At 38.5% G+C, this 10,797-nt stretch overlaps 1 protein-coding gene across 1 annotated transcript; it reads left to right on the top strand.

Moving 5' to 3' along the window:
* Positions 1-1,303: 1,303 nt before the first annotated feature.
* LOC142143249 (zinc finger MYM-type protein 1-like) lies at positions 1,304-4,504 on the top strand. Its single transcript, XM_075200961.1, has 3 exons — positions 1,304-1,366; positions 1,498-1,591; positions 1,831-4,504. Exon 3 carries the CDS (start codon positions 1,844-1,846, stop codon positions 4,502-4,504), a length of 2,661 nt encoding a protein of 886 aa, XP_075057062.1. The 5' UTR covers positions 1,304-1,366; positions 1,498-1,591; positions 1,831-1,843.
* The last annotated feature ends 6,293 nt before the right edge of the window (positions 4,505-10,797 follow it).

Raw genomic sequence — 10,797 nt, 5'->3', positions numbered from 1 at the left:
TGCACTGCCGTTTTTTTTTTTTTTTTAAATAATAAAAAAAAATTTTTCTTTTTCTTTTTTCAACAAAACTTTTTTGAAGTTCCGGGGGGGGGGAGGGGGGGGGGGGGTGCCACACTAGTTGTGCCTTGTGCCTTGTGCCTTCCGCGGCGCCTGGACCAGTCAGCCGATGCGATGACGTCACGCGAGAGTGCTTTGCTGTGCTCTCGCGTGACTTTGACTACTTGTTTACAGCCTGTGACCGCGCCTGTAAGGAGCGCGAGTCATAGGGCTGTCTTCGGTGCAGGCTGCAGCAGGGAACATTGTAAATACCATGATGGATCATTTCCCATAGGACACATGTACATTAAATGCACATTCTAGAAGTCTGCTAAACTCCCTTTAACGCTGATCTCTGAAAACAATTTTACTGGAATGGACCTATACATACACTGTCTGACAATAACCATATATATAACCATATATGTCATTACTAAGAATACTTGGAAAGTCTGCAGTCTTATAAAAGGGAAAACTTGTAAACATCTCACAGTATCATGCTGGATATGTGCAGGTGTTCAGTATCATCTTGACTATTGATCTGGTGTCTATTACAGACAATGAGGTTCACCAAACTGCCCATTTGAGAACTGATCTGAACGGAATAGTATTACTGCCGCTAAGTGCCTTCTGCTTTTTTGTGTAATAAATGTTTAACCATTGTAGGACAACTGTGTTTGTCTATTATTTCAAGTTGTACACTTGAGAATTCAGTCTGCATGCATACTTGATGACACATTAATGTTTTCTCTTTAATCAGTCTGTTAGATAATAGGCCCTGATGTGAGGATATCATAGGATTATTGTTTACTTGCAGCCCAGCCATGCAGAGGATTGGATGATTAATCAGTCACACAGATGACACAGGGGGAAAGGAAGAAATATGATATAATGTTGACAAAAAATTAAAGTGGGAGTGGAGGACATTAAGAAACACTGGGAGCAGGGGAACAATAATTATAGGCAAAGAGGAGAAGGACAACAATTACAGAGGGTAAAGAGGACATATGGTAGCAATACATTATGGGGACAGCGGTGGACCACCACACCCCTATTTTGACAAAGCCATGCACCCTTTGTGAGTAGTACAATGTATGCAATACAGTACATGCACTACATCCTCCTCCTTCAACTGTCTCCTAGCATTTTTGCAAGAAATGTAATGTCACACATAAGTGCCCCTATATACTGCGTGATCTGTGTTATGTACAGTGTTCAGTTATTGCTCTCTTTTGCATATTTCATGTACCTATACATTTTCCAAACAGACCCCAACATTCCAGTGACCGGACAAGAAACCAGCAGCAGACTGTGGAAGCTGTAATAACAGGTAGGATAGAGCATGCACAGACCTTTATACACACAAGATACAACACGCGCAACTGAATAAGGCACAACTGTGTCTTAGTGTATGTATGTGCTTATATATGCCAAAAATGCAAATTCTTTTTGTCCGGGTAGAATTGACATCCACCACTACAAGGAAGAGCACAGCTCGGTGACCTCAGGGGGAAACGGTGAAGCCTGGAGCAACTTGATCTCAACCACAAACAAGGTAAGCTGTTTTCTTATAAACTATAAGGTATTTGCATTGCTTAGAGGTATACTTAGAGATCTAATCCAAACCCGTGACTGCTTCTTCCATTATCATGTGTATACTGCAATTAGTTAAGACGCCATTTAGCTTCCATGTAGCTACCAAGGTACGTCCAAGTCTTGATGAGGCAGACAGAAACTAAGCAGCAATTCCTCCTACATACCCCTAATATATATATTTATATATATTCATTTTAGGGGAAGCTTCGCCATGGATTTGTATCATCATAAATCTGGCGCCCAGAAACGTAAAGAAAAAAAAGCAAAAGACAAAAGGACCAGTGAAGGTCGGAGAACTCTTGAAAGTGTAGGATTTACTGTTTCCTCTCATTTGTCTGAGCATGAAGGTCAGAAGGAGGTGGCTGGATCTTCAACAATAACAAGTGGAATTGATGAAGTTAATGAAAATCTAACTGTTATTGTTCTTGATGATGATGATGATGATGATGATGATGTTAGTGGTTCAAGTAGTATGCTAACATGTGCTTCTGGCACAGACACTACACTGATTTCAGAACCACATACAAGTTCTGCACACTTAACTTCTGCACGTAAAGGTGATGTTACTGAGGTTTGTTCCACAGCTTACTCAGAGGGGGCATCTGATATCGAATTAGATAGCAACAGGCAGCTATTGAAATGTGATATAGGCCTTCTGCAACCAGGTTTCTCAGTGGCCCAAATAGAAGATGCCGTACGACAGGGACCAGAACCACACCCAACCTTTTTCCCACCTGATAAACATGGCAGCCAATTTCCTTTTTATATATTAAATTTTCACTTACCAAACAAAGAAAAATATCCTCGCGACTGGTTAGTTTGGAGTAAGAGTAAGCAAGCTTTGTTCTGCTTTCCCTGTTTTTTATTCAGCAAGCTCCCAGTAACACATCGTTCAGTTTTGACAACAGAAATCGGTTGGGGACCTTCGAAAGGTTATAAAAAACTGTACAATAAAATACCTGACCATGAAAATAGTAATAACCATCGTACATGTTATGTAGACTGGCGAGATTTGCAAACCAATCTTGAAAAAAACATGACAGTTGATAGTTTATTATGGCACAAAATCCAGAATGAAACCGAGGTTTGGAAAGCCTTATTGCGAAGATTTCTGGATGTAGTTCTGTTTCTTGCAGAACGTGGACTGGCTTTTAGAGGATCAAGCAACCTAATTGGACATCCAAAAAATGGCAATTTTCTAGGAATGTTAGAAGTTGTAAGCCACTACGACCCTTTGCTTGCAGAGCATTTGAAAAAAGTAAAACAGGCACAAATGGAGAAAAAAAGATTACAAGTACATTACTTGTCAGCAGAAATTCAAAATGAATTCATATCATGTTGTGCCGAATATGTGTTTAACTGCATTTTAAAGGAGAGAGAAAATGCAAAGTATTTTTCTATTATTGTAGATGCAACACCAGACTCAGCACACATGGAACAAACTACCTTCATTTTGCGTTATGTTCTTGTCGTAAACAATGAATATCAAGTTTTAGAACGATTTTTGGAATTTGTCAACTGCAATAAAAAAACAGGGGAAGCTATTGCAGATTTAATTCTGGAAACGCTTCAAAAACGTAATATTCCAATAAATGATTGTCGTGGACAAGGCTATGACAATGGTTCTAACATGAGTGGAGCATACAAAGGTGTCCAAGCTCGAATTTTACAAGTAAATTCTCTGGCTATTTTTTCTCCTTGTGCCTGTCACAGTTTAAATCTGTGTGGTGTCCATGCAGCAGAATGTTGTCCTGAGGTTGTGACATTTTTTGGCATTGTACAAAAGCTGTATAATATATTCAGTGGCAGTCCTCAGAGGTGGGAAATTTTGAAAGCAAACATCGGTGCTTCACTCCACTCCATGTCAAATACACGTTGGTCTGCAAGGGTAGAGAGTGTCAAACCCTTTGCTGAAAGACTTCCTGGGATCCAAAAGGCAATTGAGTCAGTGTTGGAACTTAACCTAACATCAGAAATTCGAACAGATCTTGATTCTGTAAGCATATATTTGGATTCTTTTGATTGTGTTTTGATGGCATCTATTTGGCTAAAAGTCCTTACAGCTATAAATTACAGAAGCACAGTTTTGCAAGCACGAAATACCACAATTGATAAAGAAGTTGAAAATCTTTCCAGTCTGGTAGATGAATTAAAAGCAATTAGAAATAATTGGCAAGCTCTCTTAAATGAATCCAGACTGGTTGCTGAAAATTTAAATATACCAACTGAGTTTAGATCTTTTCAGCAAAGACGTCAAAGAAAAAGGAGAAGATTTTTTGATGAATCATCAACTGAAGAATCTTTCTCTAATTCAACCCCAGAAGAGATGTTCAAGTGCAAAGTATTTCACATTCTTTTGGACAGCGTCATAGGCAATATGACAACAAGATTTGATGCAGCAAAAGCCATAAATTCTTTATTCAGTATTTTATGGCTCTTTCCTGAGGTAGAGGATGAAGAAGTTAGAGAAAAGGCAAACCAGCTTCCAAAAAGATACGAAGATGATGTTACCCAAACTATTTGTGATGAGCTAATACACCTTAAATCAATATACAAATCAAATTTAGGAGAAGAATCTCTTTCACCTATCAAACTCCTAAACAAATTTAAGCACCAGAAGCTTGAACGCCTGTTTCCGAATATTGTTGTTGCCTTAAGGTTGTTCTGCACCATACCCGTAACAGTGGCTCAAGCTGAACGCTCTTTCAGTTGTCTCTCAAGAATAAAAGATGTTTTAAGATCAACAATGACTCAGAATCGTTTAAATGATTTAGGTCTGCTATCAATAGAGGCTAGCTTGGCCAGAAATTGCGATTTCTCAAGTATTATCGATTTATTTTCAAGTCGTAAAGCTCGTAAAGCTCTACTGTAATGGATCCAGATATTATAATTCAGTGCTGGAAAAAGTCTGGCCACCTAGATATTAAGAATTAAAAGGGTCTTTTAGGTTTTTTGTTTCAATGAAACACTGATCATAATTTTGTATTGTGACTTATATGTTCCGAACCTACCTCCTAATATATTTTATTTTAATTTACCTGTCAGATGTAATGGCAGTTTTGAAAATGTATATTGTATGTTGGTTTACTTTCTTAGTTCATCACGTCAATGTGTAACTGGGGATATGACACTTACACATGGTTGGAGATGTCTCTATGGCCGAGGTATTTACAGTTGCACTGATTTTACTATTTATTTTTTTGCACCTAAATTATTTTGATATTTATGTTTAAAGTTTTAACATGCCAAAGCTAAGTTTCTCTATCTTTCTGTAACAAAAATATATTGTATTTATTTTATACATGTCTGGTGTAAAGAACAAATAAAGTTGTTTTGTTTATATTTGTCTTTTTCATTATAACATCTGCATATCTTACACTGAAACATATATTTTTAGGTCACTGTCCTGAGTAACTCAGGACTGCTTGGACATATGTCATGCTCCGGCAATCGGGCTCTGCACCAATGGTGTACGCAGCAATGCAGGTTTTTTCGGTAGGAGGGTGGACTAGTGCTTTTAACCTGATAGACATGGGGCCGGCCTCAATTATGCATAGCCACGCCCCAATTGTGTGACCACTCCCACCATAGCCACGCCCCAAATTTTCCCGCCGCCGCGCAGCGGCGGCAAAATTTTAACTTCCCTGCTTTAAGGGGCCCCATAAAGTTTCTGTACCGGGGCCCTGAATTCCTCTTGGCAGCCCTGGTCCTGCAAAAGGGTGTAAGTTAACCACAACCCTATCTAGCTAACAAATCTGTTTCAGTCAAATCACATGAACAATATAAGAAACATTTGTATTTTTCAGCTTCTCTCTTTCTCTCTTTGCTCCTCTGTTCAGACCTCTCACATCTTATAGAGTCTCCTGTTATGTCCTCTTCTGTCTATACAGCGCTTGTCTCTCTTACTACCGCTGTAGCCCTTGCTCAGTACTATTTCCTCCCCTCTCCTTCATGCTTCTTCTCCTCTTCCCACTGCTGTCTCTTCCTCTCAGCTCCTCTCAAAATTCCACCTACTACTTCTCCAGCTCCTCTTCCCCACTGCATGCTGGGTGATGCGGTTCTCTGTCTCCAAGGGAGTTATCTAAAGCAGATGTGTGGCCTGTTTGTGTCGACGGTGCTACAATTAAATAAATGCCACTAGGTTTGGAGAAAGCAATAAAATGCTACTAGCTTGCCCATTGGTAATACAATGGCACTTACCTCCATCAGTAGTAAAATGTCCCTAATATGATCATCCATAAAATAATGCTACTTGTTTTCCCATCAGCAATAAATGCCACTAACTTGCTTAGCATTAGTAAAATGGAGTAAAACACAATCACGCCGCTTACATCTTTTCCGCCTGTGTCCTGCTGCTACAGGCTCCTGGGTGCTGATTGACGTACTTCCGCTATAGTACTCAGTGTTGAGAAATGGCACATGAGGGGCATAAAGCAGTTTTTAATAGTTCACTGCCCATGGCCTGTTAGAAGCTGTCTGCGCTAGGTGTATGTGGCTGGCACTAAGTCTTGAGAGGAATGATCTGGCACCAACACATGGGAAGGGAGTCTACAGTAAATTAAAGCTGAGTAAGATGTCTGCGTGCCTGAAATAACAGGGGCTTTGTGCCTACCTTAAATATAGTAAGATGTGTGCAGGTAATACACATGTCAAAACTATTTGTACTCAGCGTTTACCCCAACAAAATGAAAAGATGTTTTAACATTTGTAAAGTATCCCACTCTGGGCCTCAGAGCAGGCACACTAGTTGCACTGTGGGTAATACAGCAATACACAGTGGACAATGTATGCAGTAGAAATACTTTTTAAAAATATTATTAAAAAATGTGTGAAAATAAAAAAATGGCTTCACAGTGTTTTAGTTCTGTATAAAAACCTAGGGCCTGATTCATTAAGGAACTGATATTTGCCGTATATTGCGTAAAATCGCTCTGCGCATGCCCAGAACTGGACCATATGTCAGTGAACGCAGCAACATTTAATTCATCTTTGAGTGCCAAGTACCCTTATGACATGGGTGGAATGAGGAGGGAGGGGGAGTATGCACGTACTCAATGTACAGTAAGAGTGTGCCAAGCTCGAACGCACGCAGCAATGTCTGATTCATGCTTTAGGCATCTCTAAGGTACGTGTTTTTCTGTCTAATCACTTTCACCAGCTACAGGTCGGGTGTAAGTGCCAGTTACTAATGAGGACAGTCACGTATGCATTCTAGAACATGTATTTGCAATTCGGAGCAATTGTAAAAATGCATTTTATGTGCAGTAGACATTAATATTATCCTCATAAATATATTTTATGGGAAAAATATTGGAAAAAAAACCTTTTTGTAATGTCTCATCATTAATTACTATATTATTAACAGGTGACATTAAAAGTTTTTGAGGTTTTGTCTGTGCAGTATATTGTCTGTTACTGCAAAGCGGACCTAGACCCGTATTCAGCAACAGACCTATCTTTACATCTGCTCCTTGTTGAAAATGGACACGATTTATGTGCGCTTTGAGAAAATGCGCAATATTTTGCGTGCCTTATTGAATCATGCTCCTAATGGTTTTGCTATACACATTGGGTGGAGCCACCTGCAGAAACCTTTATAGTCTGAATTCACAAGGGAAATGAAAAACAGAGAACTTTCAAAGGGGACTATGGAGGTGGACCCCCTATGCTGCCTGGCCCCATAACATTAACACACCATGTAACCACTATAGTTCCACTTAGCTGATCATTGGTAGAGAGCTGCATTGATGTTGCAGAGGAACTGGGGCTGAGGGGTCAGGTTGGTTGTTGATGAAGAGGAGGAGAGTGAAAAGGTGAATGGCAGTGGCAAGTGTGAGGGTTGAGGAGAAAACAAATTACAGTTAAACAAGATATAAGTAAAACCAGTGTTCTAGTGAGCGGTGAATGGAGAAACTAAGGTGTAAAGAGAATGTGATGAGTGTTGAAGAGATTGGGCTCCAGTCAGTGGTACATTTGAAATAGGTAATTCTGGATATGACATGGACTAGAGATGGAAGTAAATAAGGCATACACCAGGAATGGATGTATATTTCAGTATCAATGTAGAAAAATGTAAAAATGTCAAAATGTAAACAGAGGACATGAAGGCATACAATGGGTAATTAAAGACGAAGTAATGATATGAGAAGAAAAGATGAGATAATAATAATGATAGAAAGATGAACAGGAAAATATAAATGAAAGATGTCTAAGTGACTGAAAAAATTGAGAATCAATAATAAAAATTAGTGCTTAATTTGGTACTGTACGGCAAGGAATGAAAGGTGCAGGATGTGGGTATAAGTAGGGATGTACATAAATGAATAGAAATTCAAGCAAAGTTAAAAAAAATAATACAAATATCAATATGAATGAAACTAAACTGAAAGATATATGTGAAGTGTTAGATAAATTTGTAGGTCTAGAAGTAGTCAAAAAACAGAGTGTATATAGAATGTGAGCTATAAAGTAATAAATTTGGATCAATATTTGGAAATATGCTGATGTTTGATGTGAGATATTTAAAAAGTAAGGAGAAAGAAGGGTAGAAAAATGTGCTGAATGTCTACAGATATGTGCGGGGTGGAAAGAAGTGTGGAAAGAACCTGGATATAGTGTGGAGTGTTTGTAAACTTACAACAGTTTATATTATTTTTGTATTATTATTTTTTCACTTTTACATGAATATCTATTTATTTTATGTATATCCCTACTCATGCCCCTCATATAAAGAGTAACTTACGTTTTTTAGTACCATAAGCCAATTTAAAACCTGCAATAAGATGCCTTCGACCTACCATGTTTTCCCAATATCCTGTCTTGGATAGAGGGTGTACATGCTGTAGACAATCTGGGCCCAGTGTGACAATAATACATTTGCCATTTATTAATAATAAATTTGATGGATATACCTAAACACACCATTTAAGAACCCTGGCCTCTTTCCATACCATCCCTTCCATTTTCACAGGTGTGAATGATATATTGAATTACTACTCGCAACCTTGGTCAGTTTTGATATTGTTTAAAGACTTTGGCAAAGATTCCAAAAGAGGAAAGAAAACATTAAAATGTATCTAAATTAATTAAGAATGCAGACTGTACTTCTCAATAACCAGAAAGGATCATTTATTTTGCCATTGGTTATGTTTTTGATAAAGCTGTGTTTACGATGTTTTGTATAATACATTTAAATGAAAAAAAAGACTAAACAGCAACTCTTGCTGAATGTGACAAGTAAAGTCCGTTTTCTTGATTGTAAAGTGGAAGCAGAGCTATATCTACTCTACTTGTTTGTAGAACTTACAATGAAACTGATATCTTTAAAAAGTTATTTTCTTTTTCATTCCAATGTCATCTCAGGTAGAGCAGAGTAAAGGGATTACTTCTGTATTGCTGACCTGCGCTCATTGTCTGAAAAGAGAATGAATGGAGTAATTTAAACCCAATAGAGATAACAAACAACAATGTGTGCAATAACATTGGCTGTTGCCATTTCCCATGAAGTCACTAAACAGTTTTAATGGGCTAGGGGTGCTTTAATGTATGTAAGAAACAGGAAATAAAAATGGCTGCAGTTCTGCAGCTCAGAATTGAGTGACGAATGTGCAATTCATGCCTAGAATAAAACTGCAAAATGTAAAGTTTAATAATAGTGAACAGATACTTTAATGGGAATGTATATTTGTTTCAAAATATTATGCATTGGCTGATACTAATAAAAAATATTTAAAGCATATACTTTCTTATTTACAACCAAACAACCATAAAAGCAAAGGAACGTGGTTGCCAGAAGAATATTGGAATTAATTATTATAATTAAATAAATACTTTAGTTCTTCAACATTTCGGTTGAACAAATTCATTCAGCTTCCTCTGGAACCTACTTCAGTGATAAAGGAAAATGTATTAGTCCACTGAAACATTAATCAAACAAATTATTTTATAGCATTTAATCGGTGTACTGTCATCTTTTTGATAATTGTGGCTTATTGGTTATATATGTTTAAAAATGTAGTTAAAATAATGTCAATGTTTCTATTGTACTAAAGTCATTTTCTTGGTCAGTGTCATTGTTAGATTTGAATTGTGGATACATTTATGCAGATAAATAGATGTAAGCACTGCAGTGCACTGATGTGATAGGACTGATAATACATATGTCACCTAAGCAGTGACAGAGTAAGTTTTACCTAATTCAAATAAAAAAGACCTTTACATTTAGTGGTTGCTGCAACCAATGAAAGCTGTCAAATGCTTAAAACTAGTGTGTAAACAAAGCACCATTCATTTAGAATTTATTCCAGGATTTCCTGTCAATCATTTTACAGCTGTGTGGAGCACCAGGCAGCAGCAAGTCATGGTCTCAGACAGTTCTCTCCCTCCGGGAGATCCTGCAGGGGAGGTGAAATGTGCAATTCACTGCAAATTGCTTCATGAAGGCTCCCAACCTGACCTCCCGCAGGATGCAGGAGAATGGCCTGCTCTCCAAGGAGTCCAGGAGACCTACCCAGAATTTGGGAGTCTTCTGGACATTCCGGGAGAGTGGACAAGTATGCACTTATAACTCTTGAGCTTTCCAGCAGAATAGACTTAATAGAGCTCAAGTACTTCCCTGTTAAAACATTGCAGTGAATTGTGGACTCAGTCCTTTCAATTCCATGTGTTAGCACTGGAGCAAGTGTGCTCTATTAAGCAGGCACGCACTTAGGGGGGTTTCCAAGTGTCCAGAGAACCCCTCTCCACGTGCACCCTCCCGCTCCCTTACGTGCAGTCTCTGCGCTCTGAAAGTAAACGCTAGAAGCACCAGCAGCGTCTGCAGGAAGATACAGAGGGAAGATGACAGCGGAGCCACGGACACTTCCAGTGACAGGTAAGTGCTGTTTCAAGCACTGTCTGTCTAATTCTGCATACACACTGCAGAATTGGACCGGCATTGTTCATAACTGAACGAGATTTTTTTAAGCAGTACGAACAATCCATTCAAACGATGGTCTGTGCTTTGGAACAATGATCGTTTATCGTTCCAGGGTACACACTACTGTGATATCGGGCCAATCAGTCATTTATCATCTGATTGGCCCAATTCTTGGCAGAAAACCGCGTAATGTGTACCCAGCTTTATTCTTCACCCATTTGCTATATCACTGTGCTTCGACAGACGCT

This window comes from Mixophyes fleayi, chromosome 3 (genome assembly GCF_038048845.1).
Source record: "Mixophyes fleayi isolate aMixFle1 chromosome 3, aMixFle1.hap1, whole genome shotgun sequence".
NCBI lineage: Eukaryota > Metazoa > Chordata > Amphibia > Anura > Limnodynastidae > Mixophyes > Mixophyes fleayi.
This window is presented reverse-complemented; position numbering and strand designations above follow the sequence as displayed.